This window comes from Acinonyx jubatus, chromosome E2, assembly GCF_027475565.1.
Source record: "Acinonyx jubatus isolate Ajub_Pintada_27869175 chromosome E2, VMU_Ajub_asm_v1.0, whole genome shotgun sequence".
Classification (NCBI taxonomy): Eukaryota; Metazoa; Chordata; class Mammalia; order Carnivora; family Felidae; genus Acinonyx; species Acinonyx jubatus.
This window is the reverse complement of record NC_069396.1, coordinates 54585881-54613532: the sequence shown is the minus strand read 5'-3', so window position 1 is coordinate 54613532 and position 27652 is coordinate 54585881. Positions and strand designations below refer to the sequence as shown.

At 43.4% G+C, this 27652-nt stretch overlaps 2 protein-coding genes across 11 annotated transcripts in view; both read right to left on the bottom strand.

Annotated features, from left to right (window-relative positions):
* Positions 1-4686: 4686 nt before the first annotated feature.
* LOC106972996 (zinc finger protein 432) lies at positions 4687-20260 on the bottom strand. The gene is made up of 5 exons (XM_015070042.3): positions 20036-20260; positions 18445-18635; positions 15089-15215; positions 13618-13713; positions 4687-8595 (listed from the first exon to the last, which is right to left on the bottom strand). Exons 2-5 carry the CDS (start codon positions 18457-18459, stop codon positions 6878-6880), a joined length of 1956 nt encoding a protein of 651 aa, XP_014925528.2. The 5' UTR covers positions 18460-18635; positions 20036-20260; the 3' UTR covers positions 4687-6877.
* Positions 6835-27652, bottom strand: part of LOC106972994 (zinc finger protein 649) — a 60738-nt gene continuing 39920 nt past the window's right edge. For 9 of the 10 annotated variants that reach the window (XR_008293754.1, XR_008293753.1, XR_008293756.1 and 6 more), the window contains one exon: positions 6835-6845. Coding sequence is in view for 1 of the 10 variants with exons in the window: in XM_053210943.1 (XP_053066918.1) it covers positions 26546-26574 (29 nt within the window). In the remaining 9 variants the exon portion in view is untranslated. Of the gene's footprint in view, positions 6846-24000; positions 26575-27652 lie in introns of those variants that run through there. The other variant, XM_053210943.1, reaches the window with a different exon arrangement.

The following is a 27652-nucleotide window of genomic DNA, read 5'->3' as shown; positions in this document are numbered from 1 at the left end:
AATCAATTTAAAAATTTCTCTTTGACCTAGAAATTCTAATTGCAACAGTTTACTCGGTAAAAATGTTTCTTAATATTAACCACATTGGCTTTTGTAATTTAGAAGAAAAAAACTAAATGTACAATAATACACGAATACTTTGGTAAATTGTGGAATATCCACTCAGAGAAACAGTATATAGAAATTGAAAAGAATATATTGTAGGGGCCTCTGGGTGGCTCAGTCGGCTAAGCCTCCGGCTCTTGATTTTAGCTCGGGTCCTGATCTGAGGGTTCATGAGATGGGTTCATAAGACTGAGCCCTGCATCAGACTCTGCATTAACCATGCGGAGCCTGCTTGGGATTCTCTCTCTCTCTCTCTGCCCCTCCTCTGCTTGTTCTCTCTCTCAAAATAAATAAGCTTAAAAAAGAGAGAAAAGAATATACTGCAACTGTCAGTTTAAATAAAGAAATATAACTTTTCTCAAGAAGAAAAAAACACGTCTGCTGGATAGTATAAATATTATGACCCCCGTTATGGGAACAAATCATAAATATTTGTCATTGGCTAAATATTAAAAATTTTTTTTACATTTATTTATTTTTGAGACAGAGAGAGACAGAGCATGAACAGGGGAGGGGCAGATAGGGGGCTGGGGGGGGGGACACAGAATGGGAAGCAGGCTCCAGGCTCTGAGCCATCAGCCCAGAGCCTGACGCGGGGCTCGAACTCACGGACCGCGAGATCATGACCTGAGCTGAAGTCGGACACTTAACCGACTGAGCCACCCAGGCGCCCCAGTCATTGGCTAAATACTTAGTTTGGATTACTTCAGGGTTTATACCTATGGGTAGTGAATGTCAGAAGCTTTCATATTCTTGCAGGCCTGGCTGGCTCAGCCCGTGGAGCGTGCCATTCACTCTTGATCTCTGGGTTGTGAGTGTGAGCCCCACGTTGGGTGTAGAAATGACTTAAAAAAAAAAAAATCTTGGAAAAAAATAAAAGGTTAATTCTTGAGTCACTGAAGAGGTATCATTTTTTTAAAAAGTTTTCACATTCCCAATTTTTGCAGTTTTCCATTAACATCTTTGTATCATGATTCTGTTACTTTAATATTATAAAAAGATGTCAATCTTAGAAAAGTTTTAGAATATTTAATGATGTAGATGTTCATAACATAGTAAATATAATAAAAAGCCTCATTTTTCTTTCATGAAAGACATACTTACATATGTTTGAAAATTCGGGAGAAGATACTGTTAACAATGCTAGACTCTCAGGTATAGTTATGGGTGATTTAAGATTTCTTCATTTGCTTAAATATGTTTTCTAGTTTCTATATGTTTAGAACTTATTGTTGGCATAATTTCTTAATAGTATTATATTCCCCTCAAGGATTAAATGGGCAGCCCCATTCACCTGGGATGTCAAGCTCTGAGAAGTGAGTTCAGCATCTGGTCCAGAGAGCTCAGGGCAGCCTGGGTAGCCTATTCTTGGACCCTGCCTGATCAGTTTCCTTGCCATGGCAGGATGTGTAGATTCACAGAAGGATAAGAAGTAAAAGGGTTCTAAGCGCTTGCTTGCTAGAGCATTCATGTCTGTCTGTTTGTTTGTTTGTTTGTTTGTTTTTACTGTAGAGTGCCCAGAATCCATCCTGTTACAGAGTGGAGATGGTGACAGGAACACTAATCCAGGATTTAGGAAAGAGATATTAAAATTTAAGAAGAGTTCACAAAGACCATTTTATAAATGCAGGGTCCCGGACCCCAATACTAGAGGTCCTGGTTTAGGAGGTCTGGAGTGTGACTCAAGGATTTGTATCTTTTTCAAGCTTTTCAGAGAATCCTGAGGCAGGAAGCCCAGAGAAAACACTTAGAAACTGATCTGGAGTGTTCCTGGCTTACAAATATGCTGGCTGGTTGCCCTCAGTACACTTAGGTCTTGGTTCAAATTACATCTGCTCAGAACAGCCTTCCTTGAAAACCCTTATTAAAATAGTTCCTCCATTACAACTTATGTACTAAGCTTAATATTTCTTCATAGCACTTAGCAGAACTGACATTCTATTATGTATTTATTTTACTCAGTCGCATTTACGATATGATATGTACCACAAAGGCCATGACTTTGCCTGTTTTGTTCATTTTGTTCATTGACGTGTCCCCAGCAACTACAATGGTGCCTGGCACAGTGTAAATGCTCAAAAAATATATTTTTAGGGGCGCCTAGGTGACTCAGTCAGTTAAGCGTCTGACTCTTGATTTAGGCTCAGGTCATGATCTCACAGTTCATGAGTTCAAGCCCCACGTTGGGGTCTGCACTGAGAGCGTGGAGCTTCCTTGGGATTCTCTCTATCCCTCCCTCTCGGTCCTCTCCCCAACTCATGCATATGTACCCACACTCTCTCTCTCTCTCAAAATGAATAAACATTAAAAAAAATTTTTATGTTTATTTTTTTATTTTTGAGAGAGAGAGAGAGAGAGACAGAGCATGAGTGGGGGAAGAGCAGAGAGAGAGAGACACACATAGAATCCGAAGCAGGCTCCAGGCTCTGAGCTGTCAGCACAGAGACCGACACGGGGCTCGAACCCATGAACTGTGCGATCATGACCTGAGCTGAAGTCGGACGCTTAACTGACAGAGCCACCCAGGCGCCCCCCAAAATTTTTTTTAATAAATGAATTACTCAACACTAAGTTGGTAATGAATTTTACCATAACACTGCATGGAAAACATCTTTTTTTCCCCACAAGTAGGATTTGTAAATTGGATTGCATATCCTTATTATATCAAGAGAAATAACTGACCAAAAAAGAGAGAACCAGAAAAAAGAGAACAAGAGCCCTTTTGCTACGAAAACTAACAATTTGTTGCCAGCAGATCTGCTCAAGAATTACTAAAGGAAGTTTTAACAAAAAGGAAATGACAGAAGGAAACATGAAACATCAGGAATGAAGAAAAGGGAACATATGGCCAACTAATTTTTGACAAAAGCAGGAAAGAATATCCAATGGAATAAAGCAGTCTCTTCAGCAAGTGGTGCTGGGAAAATTGGACAGCGACATGCAGAAGAATGAACCTGGACCACTTTCTTACACCATACAAAAAAACAAAACAAAACAAAACAAAAAACTCAAAATGGATGAAAGACCTGAATGTAAGATAGGAAGCCATCAAGATCCTAGAGGAGAAAGCAGGCAAAAACCTCTTTGCCCTTGGCCACAGCAACTTCATACTCAACACATCTCCAGAGGCAAGAGAAACAAAAGCAAAAATGAACTATTGGGACCTCATCAAAATAAAAAGCTTCTGCACAGCAAAGGAAACAATCAGCAAAACTAAAAGGCAACCAACAGAAGGGAGAAGATATTTGCAAACAATATATCAGATAAAGGGTTAGTATCTAAAATCTATAAAGAACTTACCAACTCAACACCTAAAAATAAATAATCCAGTGAAGAAATGGGCAAAAGACACTTCTCCAAAGAGGACGTCCAGATAGCCAACCGACACATGAAAACATGCTCAACATCACTCATCATCAGGGAAATACAGATCAAAACCACAATGAGATACCACCTCTCACACCAGTCAGAATGTCTCACATTAAAAACTCAGGCAATGACATATGTTGGAAGGACGTGGAGGAAGAGGATCTCTTTTGCATTGTTGGTGGGAATGCAAACTGGTGAAGCCACTCTGGAAAATAGGAAGGAGGTTCCTCAAAAAGTTAAAAATAGAACCACCCTACGACCCAGCAATTGCACTACTAGGTATTTATCCAAGGGATACAGATGTGCTGTTTTGAAGGAGCACATGCACCCCCATGTTTATAGCAGCACTATCACCAATAGCCAAAGTATGGAAAGAGCCCAAATGTTCATCGATGGATGAATGGATAAAGAAGATGTGGTATATATATACAATGGAGTATTACTCAGCAATCAAAAATAATGAAATCTTGCCATTTGCAACTACGTGGATGGAACTGGAGAGTACTATGCTAAGCAAAATTAGTCAGAGAAAGACAAATATATGAGTTAATTCTTATGAGGAATTTAAGAGACAAAACAGATGAACATAAGGGAAGGGAAGTAAAAATAATATAAAAACAGGGAGAGGGACAAAACGTAAGACTCTTAAATACAGAGAACAAACAGGGTTGCTGGAGGGGTTGTGGGAGGGGGGATGGGCTAAATGGGTAAAGGGGCATTAAAGAATCTACTCCTGAAATCACTGTCGCACCATATGCTAAACAACTTGGATGTATGTTAAACAATAAATAAATTAAAAAATAAAATAAAAATAAACATATCAAAGTAAAAAAAGGAAAAGGTGAATATATCATCAGACATGATAGGCTTTGAGTTTTTAAAATTATGTTCGATGGTTGAAAACAAAAGTAACAACTTTCCCTGATAATGGTTCTCAGCATATGTAGAAGTGCTAAGTAAGCATCACGTGCCGTTGGGAAAGCTAAGACCACCACTATGTGCTACATACACACACTGGATGGGATGTCTAGGATCCGATATGACCATGCCAAATGCTAGAAAAGACACAACTGGAGCATCCGTACACTGCTGGTAGGAATGTAAATTAGTATGGCTACTCAGGAAGAGTCTGGCTGTTTCTTATAAGGTTAAACACAAATTTAACATGGGTACTTATCCCAGAGAAATGAAAACTTACATTCACACGAAACCGGATTCATAGCATCTTTATTCATAACAGTGAAACACTAGAAACAACCCAAAGTCCATCAACGCTGAACAGATAACCATGGTACATTCATCACAAAAGAACACCACTCATAACAAAAAGCAAAACTATTTATATGCCCAACAAAGTGGATGGAACTTAAGGGCAATTTGCTGCGTAAAATAAAGCCTGTCTTCAAAGGCTACACTGTATCATCCCATTTCAACAGCATCCTTGAAATGACAAAATCAGAGTGATGGAGTACTGGTCAGCGGTCGCCATGGGTCAGGGTTGTGGGGAGAGTGTGACTATAAGGGGCAGCACAAGGATGTTTCTTTGTGTTGGCACAATTCTGCTTCCTGCTTGTGGTGTGGTGGGATTTACAGAACTCTATATATGTGATAAAGTTTCTTAGAACTCTCCACTAAAAAACAAAACAAAACCTCACACAAATTAGTGCATGCAAAAACTAGTGAAAACCAAAAAAGGTCTATAGTTAACAGCATTGTACCAATGTTATTTTATTGGTTTTGATTATGTATTACAGTTATGTGAGATCACGTCACTGAAGAAGCTGAGTCCAGGTACTCAGGAACTTTGCATACTTTACACTTTCTTGTGAGTCTAAAATTATTTCAAAAAAACTTAGAAAAATCATATATAAGGTTATTTTTGTAAACTACTTAATGCTAACTTACAAACTTAGATAAATACGTCCAAATGTTAAATTACATTGATAAATATATTCCTTTTTCTTTTGCCCAAAAGAGATGAATTTAGAGCCTCAGAAATGCAAGAGTCAGATGACACACGTTGGGCACAGAACAGCCCTGCCTTGTGTACCACATTAGCATTTAATCAGCGGTGAGAACACCCTGCTTTAAAATTATGGAATCACTGAGAATGTGATTCAAGGTACCCTGCCCCGAAACGGACATCAGGTGTATTAAGTTTAGATTTGTGACAGAAAACTCAGGTATGCGTCATTTTCACGAGGCTTCTTTTCTTCAGAATTTCTGGTGTTTTGCTAGTTCCAACACATTTAGTGTGTTCATGAGTTTTATTTCTGCATGACTTCACGAGAAAGGATGAGGCAGAATGTATCACTAAGATCCTGCCATATTCACTGCCATTTTCCTTCAGCATGACCTTCAGACAACTATTGAGGCTTTACTTCTAGGCAACGACTTTCCCACGATCACCATGTCGCTACTGTGTGTAAGTGCCCTGGTGATCTGTTATGATCACTGATTAGACAGGATCTTTATTCCCATGAGGCTTTCCTGCTCTCTCCAGTCACACGATTCATCTTACTGTATGCTTTTCAGATACATAATTACCTAAAAGTGTTTCCTCAAGACGTTCCTACATTGAATGTGTCAGAGGTTTTGTCTACCTGTTTTGACTTACGGTGTGAGGTAACTGATCACTGAAGGCACTAGCACATTCTCTGCATCCATTAGATGTCACTCCTATCCAAATCCCCTACCTTCCCAAGGGTGAAAATTTAGCAACAGGCTAATTAATCTACACTGACTTTTTCAGGTATGCTGGGAGCACACTGGTGTTTAATGAGCTCACTGAACTATCACTGTTTGTCTCCTGCCTGAGTTCACTTGTATGTAATTTCAGATTCCCTGCAAAGGATTAGGTACTTTGACTTACACATTTTTTGTGTGTATTCTTTTAGTGTCTATTTTTGAGAGAGAATGCAAGTGAGCCAGGGGCAGAGAGGGAGGGAGGGAGACAGAGGATCCGAAGCAGGCTCTGTGTTGAGAGCACAGAGCCTGATGCACTGAGAGCACACAGCCTGATGTGGGGCTCACACTCACAAACCGTGAGATCATGACCTGAGCCAAAGTTGGACACTTAACCAACTGAGCCACCCAGGTGCCCCCATTTCTTGTGTGTATTAACGAGGCTTGACAAATGAGAGAGATGTAATCCTTAGTTATTGAACCCATCAAGGCTTTCTCTTCTATGAATTCTTTGATGTCCAATGGTGCTGACTTGGTGTCGGAAGACTTTCTCACACTCACCACATACATAGTTTGTCTCCTGCATAAATTCCCTGGGAGGTAATGAATAGGATTTTCCACAGTCGGTACAAATCAAGGAAGTCAATCCTGTGTGAAATCTCCAATGTGGCACAAGGCGTATTTTCCTCCTCAAGGTGTGACCACATTCATTGTGTCATTAGGGTTTGTTTCCATTATGAGTTCTCTGGTGTACAATCAGATTTCTCTTTGAGGAGAAGCCTTTTCCACATTCACCGCATATAAAAGGTTTCTCTCCTGTATGAGTTCGCTGATGAACGATTAGACGGCTTTTCACAGTGAAGCCTTTCCCACATTCATTGCATGCATAAGGTTTCTCTCCAGTATGAATTTGCTGATGTAAAATCAGCTCGGTTTCCACAGCGAAGGCTTTATCACATTCGCTGCAGACGTAGGATCTCTCTCCTGTATGGATTTGTTGATGTACGAGGAGATAGCGTTTCATGGTGAAGCCTTTCCCACATTCACTGCACGTAAAGGGTTTCTCTCCAGTATGAGTTCGCTGGTGTACCACGAGATTGCTCTTAAAGGCAAAGCCTTTTCCACATTTATTGCATATATAGGGTTTCTCTCCAGTGTGAGTTCGCTGATGTAACATCAGTCCACTATTCACAATGAAACCTTTCCCACATTCACTGCATCTGTAAGGTTTCTCTCCGGTATGTGTTCGCTGATGTACGACCAGCCGACTCTTCAGGGGGAAGCCTTTCCCACATTCGCTGCAGACGTAGGGTTTCTCTCCAGTATGAGTTCGCTGGTGTATGATGAGCATGCTCTTCACAGTGAAGCCTTTTCCGCATTCACTGCATACGTAGGACTTCTCTACCGTATGATTTCTCTGATGTACAATGAGATTACTCTTCCTGGGAAAGCCTTTTCCACATTCGTTGCATACATAGGGTTTCTCTCCGGTGTGAGTTCGCTGATGTTCAATCAGTCGACTCTTCATGGTGAAACCTTTCCCACATTCATTGCATAGATAGGGTTTCTCTCCTGTGTGATTTCGCTGATGTATGAGGACATAGTGCTTTGTGGTGAAGCCTTTCCCACATTCACTGCAGATGTAGGGTTTCTCTCCTGTGTGAGTTCGCTGGTGTATGATGAGCATGCTCTTCCCAGTGAAGCCTTTCCCACATTCACTGCATACATAGCATTTCTCTCCAGTATGATTTCGCTGATGCACAATGAGATTACGCTTCCCTGGGAAACCTTTGCCACATTCGCTGCAAACATAGGGTTTCTCTCCGGTGTGAGTTCGCTGGTGTTCAATTAGACGGCTCTTCATGGTGAAGATTTTTCCACAATCATTGCATATAAAGGATTTCTCTCTTTTATGAATTCTCTGATGTTCGTTGAGCCTGGACTTTCTGGAGAAAACTTTTGCACAAATATTGCATCCATAAGGTTTCTCTCCTGTATGAACTCTGTGATGATCTGTCAGCTGAGACTTCTTAACGAAGGCTTTTCCACACTCACCACACACATGGGCTTTCTCTATTTCATGAGTTCTCTGATGCTTAGTGACTTGGGACTTATTGCTGATGGGTCTTGTACTTACAGGGAATTTAACCGCAGAATGAAAATCTTCACGCTTATCATGCAGAAATGATTTCTCACTTCCATTGACTTTTGTAGAGTTCCTAATTTCATAGATCTTGCTCTGGTTGGCTAAACTTAAATTTGATTTCAAAGTTTTTATATAGAACTCAAACATATGATTTTGCCTGAAAGGAAAATGACTTTTGCTTTGAGGGACGATATTTCCGAATGCATTGTGTTCGGGGTACAGTTCCATACCTTTCAGCATTCTTTCATCTTCCCAGTGACCCTGCAGGTGATTATCAACTTTGCCAGTTTCTAGAAAAGAAGAGAACAATGAATCCTTTCATAATCTTGTTTTGAATAAAACTTTATTTTTTATTTTTTTAGAGAGAGTGACGGAGAGAGAGATCATCTCAAGCAGATTCCAGACTTGGAGCCCGATGTGGGGCTCAATCCCAAGATTCTGGGGATCACGACCCGAGCCAAAATCAAGAGTCGGACACTCAACTGACTGAGCCACCCAGGTGCCCCCAAATAAAACTTTAAGAAATTCTTTGGTGTTTCTTAAAAACGGCATTTTAGTGACAACAGTATAATACAGAATGCCATATATAAATGTTCCTTATCTCTTATACATTGATAAAAACATAATTATACAGACAAATGAAAAGAAAAAAGCAGTAAGTGTACCAATAAGGTGACACCGTTGACAACGTATGTACATTTGGCTGCTTTCTAACTAGGAACTTGCAGAGATACTAAAACACAAGTCATTTTGGGCAGCAAATGACAAGGTCGGAGGGATACCATTCCACAGAACTTGGAAAGACATCAGGTCACAGGGGTAGAAGAGACTACTATCCAGAACGATGAGGGTTGTGTTTATTCACTCCAAGCTGTTTACTGAATGGCTCCTGTGTACAGGCACTTATGCTGGTGTTTGGAACATTTAAAATATGCCTCACTTTCACTGATCTTAAGCCTAGTTGGGGAAAACCAAATGAAGAAAAAAAAAGAGAGGAGTTGGATACTGTTAAATGTGATTAAAGGAGAAATGGACACTGGAAAGTAGAGAAAAACAGGACATACTTGCATAAGGAAAAGACAGTTAAATGATGAATTCAGCAGACAGTGGTTAGGAATCAGGGTGACCCTGCTAACTTTATGGCTTGAGCCACTGGGTAGGTAGAAACATGTCAAATGGAGATGAGGAATATTACTGAGATCCAGAAAGTGTTGGAAAAAGTCTGTGTTGCAAACATCGAGAGGATTATTAGGAATGTAGTATAGGGGCATCTGGGTGGCTCAGCTGTTTGAGCATCCAACTCTTGGTTTTGGCTCAGGTCATGATCCCATGGTTCGTGGGATGGGGAGTCCTGCATCAGGTTCTGTGCTGCTTGAGGTTGTTTCTCTCCCTCTCTGCCCCTCCCCCCACACATGGTCTTTCTGTCTCTCTCTCTCAAAATAAATAAACTTAAAAAATGTAGTATAGACATCAAGATCTGGTTGGGGGTATAAATAGAGATAGCAGTGTGGAAATAATACATACCTGTTATTCAAAAGAGGACCGGGTGAAACATTGGGAGGACACAGAGAATGAAAGATAATGAAGGTTTTAGATAGTCCAACATTTAGTTTGTGGATTAAGTTCACTGAGAGAAACCAAATTCTGACTAGAGAGATCAGGGAAATATGCATACTAAGGTGTATATAGAAAAAATGCATTTGTTACCTAGCAAATAAGAAAGTAAGGCCTTCAGAATTTAACATGAGCTGAAAGATACTCTTGCATTATAATCCTGTTCCTAAATTTGCCTTTCTATAGACCACCATCCAACTAACTTCCCAAACATCAATCAGATTTAGTGGACCACAGTCCAACCTTGGTCCACCTGGCTCATATAGGCCACACGTGATTGGCAGGAAATCTTTGTACAAAAAATACAAAACCAAGCACAGCCCTCCACCATGCTACCTCGATTACTCACCTATCAAACCCAGTCATCCTGGCAATAAACGTGTACATCATCATGAATACTCCCATTCATCCATGTCCCCGCTGCTTCTCCTACAGACACCTTTTAATGCTGGCTTTCAACCAGCCAATTCCAGACCACTCTGAATAGTCAACCCCATGGCCTTGCCCATTCCCTATTTCATGCCTTCATTCCTAATTCATGGCAGCATCTTCTTAATTCAAAATGTACGTGTACCTTATACATATCATGCTGTCATTCCATTCTGATCGGACGGCCATGAGCTCTATTTCTTCTTTATTTCTAAATTAATCCCTTTATTGTTCGTGTTTAGAGTTACCTTCAGTGAAGATTTAACCTCACCCAAAGAGAAGTATGGCCCTTGCCCTTGGCTCCAGGGAAGTGATCTCTAGGCCCTTGGAATGTCCTACCTGACAGGAGTGTCTTTGTTTGCCTGGGGTCTTTGACCACTGGACATTCTAACAATGTGATTTACGATGGAGGCTTTGGGTCATGCCATATCAGTTCCAACCTTCAGACCCTCAGAGGAACCGGAGACTATAGGAATTAGCCTGACTTTTGGAGGGGCTAGAAACTAAAGTTCAGCCACGTGGGTAATGTGGGATTGAGCCCCAGTAAAAACACCCAAAGGATCAAGTGAGGTCCCCTGGTTGGCGATACTCTGTTATTGTCACACACCATGTCTGGGAGGAGGAAATGCTGACCATGAGTCTGGAAGCACCATGTTCGGACACTTCCTGGACTCCATGTGACCCGAGAATTCCACTCCTTGATGTATACCCAAGAAAAATTAATGTTCATAGAATAATTCATAAAAGCCCCAAAAGTGGAAGAACCCAATGTCCATCAATGGATGAATAAGTAAATAAAATGTGGTATATCCATACAGTGGGAGTATTATTTGGCAATAAAAAGGAATGAAGTGCTGATACATGTTAAAGCACAGGAGAACTTCAGAAACATTAGGCTAAATGCAAGAAGCCAGACACAAAAGACCAAATATTTTATGAATATATGAAATATCCAGAACAGGCAAATCTGTAGATATAGAAAGGAGAGCAGGGGTTGCCTGGGGCTGGGGGCCTGGGAGGAAATGTTTCCTTTTATTCTTTATCTTATTTTTTAAAAGATTTTACTTAAAAAAATTTTTTTTAATGTTTATTTACGAGAGAGACAGAGTGTGAGCATGGGAGGGACAGAGACAGAGGGAGACACAGAATATGAAGCAGACTCCAGGCTCCCAGCTGTCAGCACAGAGCCCAACGCGGGGCTTGAACTCATGAACCGTGAGATCATGATCTAAGCTGAAGTCAGAAGCTTAGCAGCCTGAGCCATCTAGGCACCCTTTTAATGTTTGTTTATTTTTGAGAGAGAGAGAGAGAGAGAGAGAGAGAGAGAGAGAGTGTGTGTGTGTGTGTGTGTGTGTGTGAATGGGGGAGGGGCAGAGAGAGAGGGAGACACAGGATCTGAAGCAGGCTCCAGGCTCTGAGCTGTCAGCACAGAGCCCGATGCAGGACTTGAACTCATGAACCATGAGATCATGACCTGAGCTAAAGTCGGCCACTTAATTGACTGAGCCACCCAGGCACTCCAAATTTTACTTTTTAAAAAAAAAAATTTTTTTTTTTGAGAGGGAGAGAGAGAGAGAGAGACAGAGAAACAGAGAGAGAATACGAGTCAGGGAAGGGCAGAGAGGGAGAGAGAGAATCCCAAGCAGGCTCCGTGCTGTCAGCACAGAGCTCAATGCAGGGCTCGATCTCACAAACCATGAGACCATGATCTGAGCTGAAATCAAGAGCCAGACGCTTAACCAACTGAGCCCCCCCAGGCGCCCCAAAGATTTTACTTTAAGTAATCTCTATAACCCTGAGATCAAGAGTTGCATACTCTCCTAACTGAGCCAGTAGCCAGGTGCCCTAGAAATGTTTCTTTTTAAAGTCATAAAAATATTTCAAAATATTTCAAAAAAGGAGCCCTAGAAATGTTTCCTTTTTTTTTAACTTTCCTTTTTTAAATTTATTATGAGAGAGAGATAGACAGCAAGTGGGAGAGGGGCAGACAGAGGGAGACAGAATCCCAAGCAGGCTCCATGCGGGGCTTGAACTTAATGAACCGTGAGATCATGACCTGAGCCAAAATCAAGAGTCAGACACTTAACCGAATGAGCCACCCAGGTGCCCCAGAAATGTTTCTTTTTAAAGTGATTAAAATCTTTCAGAATCGGGGATGGTTACATAACTGTGTTAATGTGATGCAAAGCACTCAATTGTATGCGTTAAGTTGGCAAATTGTAGGCTATGTGAATTATCTTAAAACTGCTTATAAAAAAAGAATATGAAAAACAAATGATTTAGAGAAATTAGTACAACGGGAAGACCTATGATGAACCAAAGGAAAATCAGAAATATCAACCACAGGAAGGAAGCCACAGAAGCAAACACAGCTGATTTAGGCTAGACCTGATGATGTAAAACCATCTTTTCCAGTGAAACAGTCAACAGAAACTTTTCTAGTGACACAGTCAACAGAAACAGCAGAGATCTTTAAGACAAGAATGCCACAGTTAACAGCGTGGGCAGGGTAAGGTGTGCAGTACTGAGACAGAATAATGTTAAAATGGGATCAAGAGGGATTTTTTTGTGTGGAGGGCAGAGCATTCCTAGTCCTCATGCAGGGACTCAGAAATCATAGGCAGGTAAAATACCTAGAACTGAATTCACACTAGACAACAAGTAGGGAGGTATCGATTTGGAGTCTCATCCAGACATCAGAAAGAGCTTAATCCATAACCCAGAAGAGAAATCTCAAGTATTAGGAATACAGCAGAGAAAATGGAAAGGATCTAAAGACCTTCGAGGTGGGGGAAGAGCTAGGAAGCGGACCGGGGAAGAGACCAGGTTACTGTGGAGACACAACATACAGGGTGGAGTTGGCTGTTGGGAGGGAAATCAGCATTTCCAGAGGGGCCGGAACGTGCAACCGTCGGAAACAGTGTGAAGTCACACATTTCTCTTTGGACTCAGCCCCCGGGAGGGTAATTTCACAGCCAGGGTGGGAGGAACAGGGACACCCACTCTGATGGGGCACAAAGAAGGGGGTCAGCTACAGAATCCATGGAAGAACCCTAGGCAAAAGCAACACAAATTAAGGTGTAAAATGAAAAAAAGCAAGGATCCGGTATCAGAAGAGGAAAAAAAGAGTTCTAGTTCCTTCTAAAGACCTGGAGGAAAAGCTCTCCCATGGCGGGGAGATGCATGGAGTCCTCAAGCACCCGGCCCGCCTCCTCTCCCCGGCTGGAGGGGGACTTCCTCAGTGACCCAGCTAGCTGGCTCCCACTCACCTGGACTGGTTCCACTGCGGACTTCCTCTTCTATCGCCCACGGTTCTTCCCCTCGTTCCAGCTTGGCGAGCACGTCTGGTTTGCTGGCTTGATGCCCTGCCCGTGGGAGAGACAGGACACTTGGAGATGGGCTGGGGTGTGTCGGGATGGGAGGACGCTACACGTGAGGGGCTGACAGTTTTCGCATCTGCACGGCAGGGGTTCTTCTCTCGGGAGAGGGCACTCGTGATGCTGTGATATTATAATATATATTTAGTCTTTGTACAGGCTCCCAGCACAGAGCTCGTAAGGCCCTTGTAATTTCCTGAGTGGCAGCTGTGATAGGAACATCTGTTCCAGGATTTCTTCTAAGTCCCAGTTCCTGACACAGGAACTTCTAAGGCCCTTGGAGTCTCCAGAGTAAAGGGTGTCTTTTGTGAACTAATGACTGGTCACAGGGGCACCGATCTAGCTTTAGCCTGGGGGCTGGCTGCCAGAAACACCCACGAGTGATTAGGAGGTTGGGACCTTCAGCTCCAACCCCCTCTCCCGGCCACTGGAGACTGAGTTAATCACCCGTGGCTAATGATCTCAGTGGTTATGTCTACATAATGAAATCTCCATAAAAAGTCCCAAAAAACCAGGCTGGGAGAGCTTCCAGGCTGATGAACACACTGGGGTGCTAGGAGGGTGGCTTACCTGGACAGGTCATAGAAGGTCCACACCCCTCCCCCCATACTTTCCCTTCTACCTTTCTTCCTTTGGGCTGCTCCTGAGTTTTATCCTTTATAATAAAATGGTAATCTTCTTTTTTAATGTTCATTTATTTATTTTGAGAGAGAGAGCACAAGCAGGGGAGGGGCAGAGAGAGAAAATCCCAAGCAGGCTCTGCGCTGTCAGCACAGAGCCCAATGTAGGGCTCAACCTCACGAACCGCGAGACCATGACCCGAGCCGAAACCAAGAGTCAGACACCTGACCGACTGAGCCACCCAGGTGCCCCCATAAAATGGTAATCCTAAGTAAAGTGCTTTCCTCAGCTCTGCGGCCTGTTCTGGCAAATTAGCAGACCAGAAGCGGGGTTGCAGGAATGCCTAATTTATAGCTGGACTGAAGCGTGGGTACAGTGGGTACCCAATACTCGCAACTGGCCTCCAAAGTGAGGGCGGTCCTGCGGTACTAAACCCTTAAACCTGTGGAGTCTGACGCCAACTCTGGGTAGTGTCAGAACTGAAATGGATTGCAGGACACCTAGCTGCTACCTGAAGAGCTGGAGGCCTGGTTGTCGGTGCGGAAAAGCCCCACGCGCTTGGCATCATTTGTGTTGCTAATGAAAACAGCTCATAATACGTTAGACCCTTTTAGCACGTGCCAGAGGTGGTCCTGGGTATCAGCCATTCAGAACAGTGCAGGGACCCTGAAGTGTAAGCAGCTGAGAAAGGAAAGGCCACCGACCGGGCACCTTCTGAGGGACACAGGGAAACTGTCCTCACCCACGGACACCAGGTTCCTGTAGTTCTCCAGCATCACATCTCGATACAGGTCCTTCTGGGCGGGGGCCAGGAGCCGCCACTCCTCCCGGGAGAAGTCCACGGCCACGTCCTCCAGTGTCAGTGATTCCTGTAATAACAAAGCCCTGTTTAATATGAAAGGTTCGCTTTTATTGGTTCATGAGGAATATAAAGGAAGCTGCCCTGCTAATAGTAACTATGACGCTGAGACCAGTTCTGAAGTATAGGTGGTGTTTTTGTGTGTTTTTTAAGTCCTTCTCTGACACCAGCTGGATGGCCTACAACTGAACTCCATTCTGACACTACCTACCTGGAGACAGCGTCACATTTCACAGGTTAAGGGGTCAGTCCCACAAGACTGCCCCTGCCCCCGCTTCAGACACCAATCCAAGTCCGTGTTGTCACCCGTGCTCTAACAAACTACAGAGTGGAGGTTCCAGTGACTCCCCCTCCTTGGGTTTGATTAATTTGCTTAAGCGGCTCAGAGAACTCAGTGTACTTAACCGCGTACTAGTTTATTATATATGATAAAGGATTACAGATTTCATCCAGATGAAAGAGACAAACAGGGCAAGGTCCGAGGGGAGGGGCACGTCACCCCCTCAGCACCCACGTCCACTAAGCTTGGAGCTCTCCAAACCACACACCTTTGGGATTTTATGGAGGCTCCATCACAGGCATGGGGGGTCATGAACTCCATTTCCAGCCCCTCTCTCCTCTCTGGATAATGGGGATACTGCTGAAAATTCCACACTTCTGATAATGGCTTGGCCTTTCTGCAGACCAGCCCCCATGCAGGAGCCCACCCAGAGTCACACCATTAGAACAAGAGCTGCTCTGGGGCGCCCGGGTGGCTCAGTCGGTTAAGCATCCGACTTCGGCTCAGGTCACGATCTCACACTTCGTGAGTTCGAGCCCCGCGTCGGGCTCTGTGCTGACACCTTGGAGCCTGGAGCCTGCTTCCGATTCTGTGTCTCCCTCTCTCTCTGCCCCTTCCCTGTTCATGCTCTGTCTCTCTCGGCCTCAAAAATAAATAAACATTAAAAAAAATTTAAATAAAAAGTTTATTAAGAACAAGAGCTGCTCCTATCACCCAGGACATTCCAAGGGATTTAGGAACTCTGTCACAGATGAGATCGAAGACCAAATATTGGACCGAAAGATGCCTCTAGTGCTCTTTTCACTTAAGGAATTACGAGGATATTAGGGGGCGCCTGGGTGGCTCACTAGTCAGTTAAGCTGCTGACTTCGGCCTGATCTCACGGTTCGTGGGTTCGAGCCCCAGATTGCAATTATGCAATTTGATAATGTGCTATTATTAAGCACTGGCGAAGATTTTAGGCATAGATGATCCACATATCACTTAGAAGGTACCCACTAAATGCTTTACACAGTTTTACTCATTGAGTATGACTACAGACCAATGGAATTTTGTATAGTTAATATTCATCAATCCATTGCAGTCATTATTTCTTTAGATGCCTGGATTAAGAACAGATTATGCTCTTTGGAGTATGGTTCCACCGACACACAAGATGTCATGACAGGTGTGTTTACATACGCAGAGGTACATAAATCCAGTTACATTTGTAAGTGGGCCACGTGCACAGATGCACACACAGGTCCAGGGACAGCAGGAGCACACCACACATCTGTTAAAGCGGTATGAAGGAATGAGGAAAGAGGACATGAAGAGAGAATGTACTTTTTTGCTTTTAAGTTTTATTTATTTACTTTGAGAGACAGCATGAACAGGGGAGGGGCAGAGAGAGGGAGAGAGAGAATCCCAAGCAGGCTCCATGCCATCAGTGCGGAGCCTGACATGGGGCTTGAACTCACAAACTGTGAGATCACGACCTGAGCTGAGATCAAGAATCAGATGCTTAACCGAATGAGCCACCCAAGTGCCCCGATTTTTTTTTTCTTTAAAAGGTACTCGTGAGCAATTTGTATAGTTACAGGAAACAAAAGCACTAAAAAGAAGAGTAGGTAAAAACTGGATCTAAAAACGGGAAAGGGGGGCGCCTGGGTGGCTCAGTTGGTTAAGCGTCTGACTTCAGCTCAGGTCATGATCTCGCGGTCCGTGAGTTTGAGCCCTGTGTCAGGCTCTGTGCTGACAGCTCAGAGCCTGGAGCCTGTTTCAGATTCTGTGTCTCCCTCTCTCTGACCCTCCCCCGTTCATGCTCTGTCTCTCTCTGTCTCAAAAATAAAGGTTAAAAAAAATTTTTTTTTAAACAGGAAAGGATTCTTCATTTTCTGAGATAACATAAAGTTGTAAAGCAAACATCCTAGAACCCAGTAATTCAAGCCCTTACTAGACAAAGTTTTGTGCAACTATCTAATGCCAAATCTGTACTTGAATGCCAGTACAGGCACCTGTTCCTGGAGCCTTACTTTGGTCCCCTGAAAAAGCTGTGTTCACTGAATTTGCTTGGTTTATGCCCCAGGAGTCTCTGTGGAACTCTATAATAAACAGCAGGAGGGAGTCAGCTGCTGCCTTCATTAGAAGGTTAGTGTTCTAGGGCGCCTCAGTGGCTCAGTTTGGTTAAGTGTCCGACTCGTGATCTCTGCTCAGGTCGTAAATTCACAGTTTGTGAGTTCGAGCCCCATACACTGCACTGATGGCACACAGCCTGTTTGAGATTCTCTCTCTGCCCCTCCCACGCTCGTAGTCTCTCTCTCTCTCTCAAAATAAATAAACTTAAAAAAAAAAAAAGGTGACTGCTGAAAACACTGTCTACCCCATCACCTCTAAGAAGAATATAAAATTTTTCCTGAGTCCTCAGTGCCATGAAATATTGACATCCCCTGAGGAACCTTTCTGCTTTCTCCTCTCAGTCACTGCATATCATGTAACTTAGCATGATTCTCTTGTCATTGTCACACATATTAGATGCAGCGTGTCAGCTGATGTAACCCAGAGGATCCTTTAGTTACATATTATGTTCCAATGCTGGTCATTTACCAGGAATCACATTAACACTGTATTCTTGATTCTACTTTGCCATGATGTTGGAGGTAGAGTTAAAGTTTATTTCTCTCTAGATACTGAACGGATTTAAAAAAAAAATAAAGTTATTTATTTTGAGACACAAAGAGAGAACGTGAGCAGGGGAGAAGCAGAGAGAGAGGGAGAAAAGGAGAATCCCACACAGGCTCTGCACTGTCAATGCGGAGCCGATGCAGGGCTTGAACTCACCAACTGTGAGATCGTGACCTGAGCTGAAATCAAGAGTCAGACGCTTAACCAACTGAGCCACTCAGGCTCTATATTTTCACAAGCCTCTATAAATTCACCAGGGAATAAAGAAGAGAATTTAAAAAAAGACAAAAATCACCTGGGCATTGATCATTTTCTTCTGTTTTGAGAAATGGCCAACAACTGGGATATTCTGTCTTTGTCTCTTCCAGATATGCCCCAAATTTCTAGTTAGAAATCTAGTAGCCAGTCAAAAGTGCTCCAGAAATGACACTGTGTAGGTCATGGAACCTCCTCTTTCTTCATTCATTTCTTGTCTCTTGTCAGGACCTGTAGGCCGAAGAGCAAAATTACTTTCAGTGTTACATCCTCTCTTGCTGTGTGCTCACCTTGACACATGGTCCCCAGTATTTGTGTCTATTTGGTTCCCCAGGAATCATGACTTAGGCATAAGACCCTGAAGTAGCAGGTAATGGGAAGTGGCAAAGGAGAATCGGAACAGAACTCTGCCTCAGTGGCAAGTAATTTTCAGATCAATTTTAGAAATGAGGCCATATGGACAGCGAGGAACAGTGAATTTTTCCTTTAAACTATGTTGTTGTCCTATCTCTTTATTTACCCTATGTACATACACTTCAATATGCAGAACAATGAGCGCACCAAAAGAGAGAGAGAGAGAGAGAGAGAGAGAGAATATGAACTATAGAATCAAAGTTTTAAAAACACCTCAACACATTAAAAATTAAAAGACAACTCAAAGGTATAAATACTGAGCAGCGCCTGGGTGGCTCAGTCTGTTAAGTGTCCGATGTGGGCTCAGGTCATGATCTCTCAGTTCATGGGCTCGAGCCCCACATTGGGCTCTGTGCCAACAGCTTGGAGCCTGGAGCCTGCTTCGGAATCTGTGTCTCCCTCTTTCTCTGCTCCCTCCCCTCTCACACTCTCACACTCTGTCTCTCTCTCTAAAAAACCAAACATTTAAAATTTTTTTTTTAAATAAATACTGGGAAAATAGCAGACTTTATATAATGTATAACCTGAAAGGAAATATCCAAGACAACACACAGTAAAATTACAGAAGGATAAACACAGAATCTTAAATAAAAGGCTAATTAATTTTAAATCTGCCGAATCGTTTCTCTCTCCCAAAACTTTCATTTCTGCGGATTCAAACGGACGGGATGATGTGGAGAGCCAAAAGAGATTAGAAAATTATATGGAGGAGGGACTTGGACCTGAAGCTTTTAAGGAATGTTAACATTCAACACGTCTGTTCCAGGAGCCGATCTGAGCCCAACGCACGAACCAGCCGGGGCCCCTGAGCCTCCAAGCCTGCTGTCACACGATCCTGTACAAAAGACAGGCCACGACCCCACCGAATCAATACCAAAACTGGATCAGCTACACTGACCTCCCTTAATGGTTCCTCAATCACTGAGCTCCAAATTATTGCAGAATCAGAGCCAAACGCCGCCTTCTGTGACAAACACCACCCCACCAGCTGTCAATCACCTACAGGCTGAGTGACCTGCGAAGACCCTAAACCCTGACCTCAGGACTCTCGGTAGTTGATCTGTTGAGATCTTTAATCACTGACCAGCACAGCCCCCCGAGGACTGACCCCAAAGACATCTCGATTACAGACATTCAATACAGACTCCTCCGTGCTCACCTCCAAAAACACACCCGCCCTACGCTACCTTCACCGACTTAGGGGAGCAACAACTTACCTAGAGGCCGACAGGCCGCCCCTCTCCCCGCCTTTTCTACAAATAGACCCACACAAGGACTTGAGTCTCTCCTGAACCTGCAGCGACCTCTTCAGGGCCTAACTTACTTCCCTAAACTTCCTTCGCTCTAGTTCCCTCGCCCGGCCTCCTCTCCCGGGAACACCTGACGAGGGTCAACGGCGTTTCTGGCGCGTTTCTATGGAGAACGGAATATGGGTTTCCGGCTCCTCCTTATGAGGTCATAAGTCCGCGCGGCCGTCGCCTCGGCGCCCCGGGGGCCGCCATCTTTGAATACCCGCCGTACGGAAACCTGGGCAGCGGTGTGTTTGCGCCGTGAGGCGGCGGTGAAAGAACGCCGCGGAAACTCTCGCCCTTTCTCGCCCCTCCAGGCCTCACAGGAAAATGGGGAGATGTTCAGAGGCTCCCGCTCACGCGAAGCAGACGTGATATGACGGTAACCTTTGAAGGGACAGAGGACCCTTAGTTGTAGGGGACGCGGAACGGCGCCGAGTTGACCAAAGCCGGAGCCCTTCCCCATTTAAGGGGCACGGCTCCTCCGGCCGTGAGGTCTCCGCTCGGTGGGAAATTAAAATAACCTCTGAGCACCTCGGTCTCGATTCTCATTGCGGAAAGGCTCAGCGGCCGTGTAAAACCTCCAGCAGGCTTACCAAGAAAGCGGGCGGCGCGCTGCGGCCGGAGAGGGCCGGGGCAGGTGCCCGCCGGCTGGGAGGGAGCCGCGCGGCCGGGAGCTCGGCGAGGGTGCCGGGGAGACCACGGTTTGGAAAAGTGAGATGGAGTGGGGCATGCGGCGGTCGCCAAGAGAGCTGAAGCCACGGTCGTTGTGAGCCTCTTGCCAGCCTCATCCCATCCACGTCCTTTACACATCCCAGGCAGCCACTTCTGTCACTCAAGATTAGGGGCGCCTGGGTGGCTCTGTCGGTTAAGCGTGGGACTTTGGCTCAGGTCACGATCTCACGGTTTGTGGGTTCCAGCCGGCGATCGGGCTCTGTTTCCCACTCTTTCCCTGCCCGTCCCCCACTCGTGCTCTCTCAAAAGTAAATACATGTTAATTTAAAAAAAAAAAATTATAAAGGGGCGCCTGGATGGCTCAGTCGGTTGAGCGTCGGACTCTTGGTTTCGGCTCAGGTCATGATCTCACTGGTTCGGGGGTTGGAGCTCCGCATCGGGCTCTGTGCTGACAGTGCGGAGCCTGCTTGGGATTCTGTCGGTCCCTCTCTCTCTGCACCCCGCCCCCGCCAAAGTAAATAAATAAACTTAAAAAAAATTATAAAGATTAGTCTGCAACATATTCATGAAATTAGTTGCGTATGTACTCCTTTTTCTAGCTTCTTGCACACAGCATAATTGCCTTGGGGTTGTTTTCAGTGATCTGGATATTGCAGCTGGAAATGCTGTGAATATTCACGTGCAGGAAATAAATGAGCACAAAAAACAGATTGACCACAGCCCTGTGCATCTTCACCAAGACCTGTTTGCCAGTCTTTTGCAGCCTGCTACCCGTTTCCAGCCTGCTCTCGCTCATATTCTCCTCTCCACCCGGTACCGCCTCCCCACCCACTCTCCCGCCAATGCCAGTTGCTGAGCTTAGAAGTCTCCCTCACCGCGAGGAACCAGACACCTCAAGAACACAGGCTGTGTTCACCTGTTTGCCCCCGCTATGTTAAAACCCGTAGGCTATTATAATTTTCAGAATGCACTCGATAAAGTCATGTAACCACAGGTCAAAGCAAAAGACAGTTCCATCTTCATACTCCTCCATCATTCCTATGCTGGCCCAGTCTCGCCCCTGATACTAAAATTGTCCCTGCTTGCACCTTTGGTCTGTGCTAAGCTCGTTTTCATACAGCAGGCAAGGTGATGTTTGTAAAATACAAATCAATCATGAAAAATTTCCTGTTCTCCATTATCTAATGACTGCAGTACAGAATAAAATCTCAGATATTGAGATAACCAAGTTTAGGTGCTTAAAAATATGTTGGGTTGGGGCGCCTGGGTGGCTCAGTTGGTTGAGCATCTGACTTCAGCTCGGGATATGATCTCGCATTCCTGTTCGTGCCCCACTTTGGGCTCTGTGCTGACAGCTCGGAACCTGTAGCCTGCTTTGGATTCTGTGTCTTCCTCTCTTTCTGCCCCTCCCTGCTCATGCTCTCTCAAAAACTAAAATAAAAATTTTAAAAAATAGGGGTGCCTGGGTGGCTCAGTCGGTCGAGCGGCTGACTTCAGCTCAGGTCATGATCTCACAGTTTGTGAGTTCAAGCCCCACATCAGGCTCTGTGCTGACAGCTCAGAGCCTGGAGCCTGCTTCAGATTCTGTCTCCCTCTCTCTGTGCCCCTCACTCGCATTCTGTCTCTGTCTCTTTCAAAAATAAATAAACATTTAAAAAATAATAATAAAATAAATAATGTTTAAAAATAACGTTTTTAGGGGCGCCTGGGTGGCTCAGTGAGTTGAGTGTCCGACTTCGGCTCAGGTCATGATCTCACAGTTCATGAGTTTGAGCCCCACATCGGGCTCTGTGCTGACAGCTCAGAGCCTGGAGCCTGCTTCAGATTCTGTGTCTTCCTCTCTCTCTACCCCTAACCCACTCACATTCTGTCTCTGTCTCTCTCAAAAATAAATAAACATTAAAAAAAATTTAAAAAAACATTTTAAAAAATAACATTTAAATGTTAAAAAATATATATATGTTGGATTCAATTTACCCCTTAATCCAGGGTTTGTGATGGAAATGTAAAACAGCTACTGCATAGCAAATATCCATTTCTTCTCTAACCAGGACTCAAGCAGGATATCTTTATTGGATCAAGAGAAAGACTGGAAAGAGGAGAGAGGACAAGAGCCCCAGTCATAAGAGGAAAAAGGAATAGAAAAGGCAAACCACATATGCTGTTAAGCAGGTCACAGAGGACATGGGAACTCAAATTATAGCAACTTTCAAAGGTGATAGGACTGTGAACAATTTAAGGGTTCTTCTCCAATACACTCAAGAGGAATCTTACCTCCTTTCATATCCCAGCTTTCCTCCATCTTGCCTGAGGTTCTCATGTTTTTTATTCTGCTTCTCTGGGGATCCTAGTCCTCTTCTCTCCCCCTTTTATAGGCAAACATTTAGCCTAATAACACACACGTACACACAGTGTTTTTTTTTTAACAATTCCATTCGTTAGAACTGCCTTACAATTGCTCATTCTTTGCACTGATAGAACTTTTTTCTTTATAGTCCATTCACCTTCATCTTCCAAATCAACATATAATTCTTTTATTTCTTCTATGTCACAAAGAATGTATGACCCTATAAAGCAGCACCAATCAATAGACGGTTGTGATGATGTAATTGTCATGTAATACATCTGTATTGTCGGACATGGTAGTCACTAGTCACCTAGAACTACTGAATTCTTGGAATGTGAACTCTTGATATTAAGGAAATACATGTCTAATTTAACTTTAATTAATCTACATTTAAATAGCCGCATGTGGCTAGTGGTACTGAAGCAGTGCAAAACTATCAAGGAATGTACAGTCGACGTGGGGAGAAAAGACATGGGCATTTCTAAAGACGTATTTGTATCCTGGATTATTTATACATTATTTTTCTCTTTCCAAGTTTTAATTTAAATTCCAGTTAATTAACATACAGTGTAATACTAGTTTCAAGTGTAGAATTTAGTGCTTCGTCACTTAATACAAGACCCAGTGCTCATCACAAGCGCACTCCTTAATCCCCATCACCAGTTTAACCCACCCCTCCCCACCCTCCCTCTCGGTTTGCCTTTTTTTTTCCTCCCCTATGTTAATTTGTTTCCTAAATTCCACTAGTGACATCATAAGGTATTTGTCTTTCTCTGACTTATTTTACTTAGTATAATACTCTCTAGCTCCATCCATATCATTGCAAATGCAAGATTCCACTCTTTTTGGTGGCTAACATTCCATTTGTGTGTGTATCACATCTTTATCCATTCATTAACAGATTATTTATACATTATTAATAGGACTCTGCTTGTCTCCCATTCAAATACTCTCCTTGGGGAAAAATGTACTTAGGATCATTCTAACTCCACGTCATTCTAAGCACAAAACCCGTGATCCAATTATTTCACGTCCCATTTCACCTAATGTGGAGTTTACATACCCTGAGTATGTTAGATGGAGCGTGAAGATACACCACTTACATATAATTCAGCTAACTTAACACTCATTCCAGGAGGGCAAAGACATTTTGTTCACCTGTGTCCTTAGCTGGTAGAATACTACTGGGTATAAAGCAGGTACTTCACAAATATTCACTGAATGAACAGCAATTCATTGAAAGGCTGTTTCTCAGGTGACTTTACATAATATAAGGTCCTGAAAATCTATGAAAGGAGTACCAACCACTTTTCAATTAATCCTCCACACTATCCTAGGGAAACTGAACAGATCTTATATGTTCCCCAAACTCCACTAGTCAAAGACTGCTTTTTCCTATCAACCAACTCTATATTATAAAGATTTTCATTCCTAGCAATATCCAGATACCACCTTATCTCTTTATACTCACAGCAGTGTTTTGTTTCACTTATGATCCCAGGCATTCCAGATTAGGTGATGAAACTGAGCAATTGATGTGGAAGCTAGAGAGTATTATGTTACGCAAAATACCTCAGAAAAAGACAAATACCTTATGATGTCACTCGTGGAATTTAAGAAACAAATGAACATAGGGGAGGAAACAAAAGAGGCAAAGAAACGACAGGGTTACTAACATCAGACTGTGTCTGTATCAACAATATAGAGAATGAAATTTATCAGGCTTTCCCAGTCTCTGCATTCGTATTTCTCTCAAAATACACTTAACTACATAATGGCCTGGAATTTTTTGTTCACTGTTTTTCTCCTCTGCATTTCCTTCCCATAGGTTTTTTTGAGACATAATGTGTGAAATCATTGACCACTGAAGGCACAATCACATTGACTACATTTGTAAGATTTTTGTTCCCCTGGGCAAATTTTCTGCCAACACTGGAGGGCGCAACCTAGCAAGAGGCTGTTCCAAAAGGGCTAAGTTCCTATTTGCTAGAAGCCCACTGATATTTAATAATGTCTGAGAGGCGACAGAAGGCATTTGCACAATCACCAAATTAATCGGACTTCACTTCTAAGAAGCTGTGACTCTGTGGAAGGGTTTTCCAATTTTATAAATCTACGTGTTTCTCCTTTGTGTGGGGTTTTTTTGTTTGTTTGTTTGTTTAATAAGGCAAGACTTGTAGGCAAAAGCTTTCCCACACCCAGTGCATTCACAGCTCTCTCTCCTGTAGGAGTTCTTTAATGGATAATGACCTGTTGCTTCCTGATGGTTTTCCCACGTTCACTACATTTATGAGGTTTCTTTCCTGTGTGCGTTTTCTGATGTTTAATGAGACCTGACTTCTGAGGACAGGATTTTCTTTTTTTTTTTAATTTTTGAGAGAGAGAGAGTGAGAGATAGATCGTGAGTGGGGAGGGGCCGGGAGAGAGGGAGACACAGAATCTGAAACAGGCTCCAGGCTCGGAGCCGTCAGCACAGAGCCCAACACGGGGCTCCAACTCACGAACCACGAGATCATGCCTGAGCCGAAGTTGGACACTTAACTGACTGAGCCACCCAGGTGCCCCTGAGGACAGGATTTTCTACAGTCCCTACATACAAAGGAAGCCTTGTTTGCATGAACTCCCTGATGTTGTAAGAGGCTCACCTTGTGGATGAAGCCTGGTCCACATTCACTGCATATACAGGGTTTCTCACCAGTATGAGTTCACTCATGTACAATGAAACTAATCTTCTGGGTGAAGCCCTTTCCACAATCATACATAGGGTTTCTCTCAGGTATGAGTTTTCTGAAGTAAAATGAGATGTCATTTAATGAGCAAGGCTCTGCCACATTTACTGCCTCAATGGGGTTTTCTCCTCTTCCATTTCTCTCGTGTATAATGACTTCTGACTTCCTATAACAGGCTTTGCCATATTCACCTATAGGTTTCTCTCCTGTGTGAATTTTCTCGTGTCCAGTGAACCTGGACTTTGTGGTATGTGCCTTCCCATATGTACTGCATCCATGGGGTTTCTCTCCCCGGTGAATCCTCTCATGTTTAGTGAGCTGAGACTTCCTGATGAAGGATTCCCCACATTCACTGCATACGTGCATTCCCCAATTTTGTGAGCCCTCTGATGCTGAACAAACGGGAGCCTTAGTGCTGATGGGTTTTCCAATTTCAGGCAATTTTTGTATGAATTTGCTCATACTTTGTAAGGAGAAAGGATTTCTCATCTCCACTACACTCCATGGAGTTCTTTATTTCATAGCCTCTGCTTTAACTGACTGAATTTAAATTTGATTTCAGAGTTTTTCCCTAATTTTGCCTTAAAGGAAAATGATGGTCCAGATGGACAATATTTTTCAGAGGCATCATGTTCACAGCATCGTTCCGCATTTAGTTGTCTTTAGGCATCTCCAGCCATGCAAGTGTCACCGTAGGTGATCATCAACTTCAGCTTCTAGGAAAGAAGAGAACAATGAGTGCCTAGGTGTGGACTAGCCAATCTTTAGTGTTGACTGCGTGACCTCAGTATAAAAGAGTCTCTATTAATGTCCCTTATTTCTTGAATACTGGTAAAAACACAACACACAAAAATCAAGTGGCAAAAGCAAAAAGCATACAAATAAGTTTAGATAGTTCACAATGAATAACTATACAGTCGGCTGCTTTCTAAATAGCATCTTGCAAAACATGCAGAGAGAGCAGAAAATAAGAAAACCACTGTTAGAAGAGAAAACACAGGTGGAAAAAACTTCATCCAAGGTTACAAGGGCTGCATTCAGTCATTCCACAAATCCTAATAAAATGCCTGGTAGGTACTGGCCACAGTGCTGGTGTTGGGGACACGTGAATGTATTATTCTGAGTTTACATTCTAGGTACGGAAAATACACTGAGCAAAGGAAAATGGGAGGCAGGGGCGCCTGGGTGACTCAGTCAGTTAAGCGTCTGACTTCAGCTCACGTCATGATCTCACGGTCCATGAGTTCGAGCCCCACATCAGGCTCTGTGCTGACAGCCTGCTTTGGATTCCGTGTCTCCCTCTCTCTCTGCCCCTCCCCCGCTCATGCTCTGTCTCTCTCTCAAAAATCAATATTGAAAAAAAAAAGAAAAAAGGGAGACAGCTGCAAATTATGAGAAGTGGTTAGAAGAAGCAAAGGAGATGAAGAGAGGTGGAGGAAATGAGGATACACTGTGGAGTAAGACAAGTCTTACCACTGAGTTCAAAATGGAAGGAGAAAGGACATGAAGAATTAAGGTTCACTCCTAAATATTTTGCTGGAGCCAAGAGGTAGGTGGAAACTTTCTTCAAGAGGGTGGATGTTACTGAGGTTCAGAATGTGGGGGAAATAAGTGGACTTTCCGAAGCATATAAACATTTTGATTTTTATTAGACGGCAAGGTGCCAGTACCCAGTTGGATAGACAAATGTTGAGAACTGGCCTGAGTGGACACAGCGATGTGGAAAATATCCATATGTAAATTTTTAAGGATAAAGGATAGGCTGAGGTCGTGTTCAGAGCGCAAAGACTGAAA

Excerpts from the sequence above, each read along its gene's own strand:
- LOC106972996 (XM_015070042.3), bottom strand. Across the intron at positions 13,714-15,088 it reads CAGGAACCTGGTGTCCGTGG|GGCATCAAGCCAGCAAACCA; the intron begins GTGAGGACAGTT and ends TCCCACGGGCAG. Across the intron at positions 8,596-13,617 it reads CCGCAGTGGAACCAGTCCAG|AAACTGGCAAAGTTGATAAT; the intron begins GTGAGTGGGAGC and ends CTTCTTTTCTAG.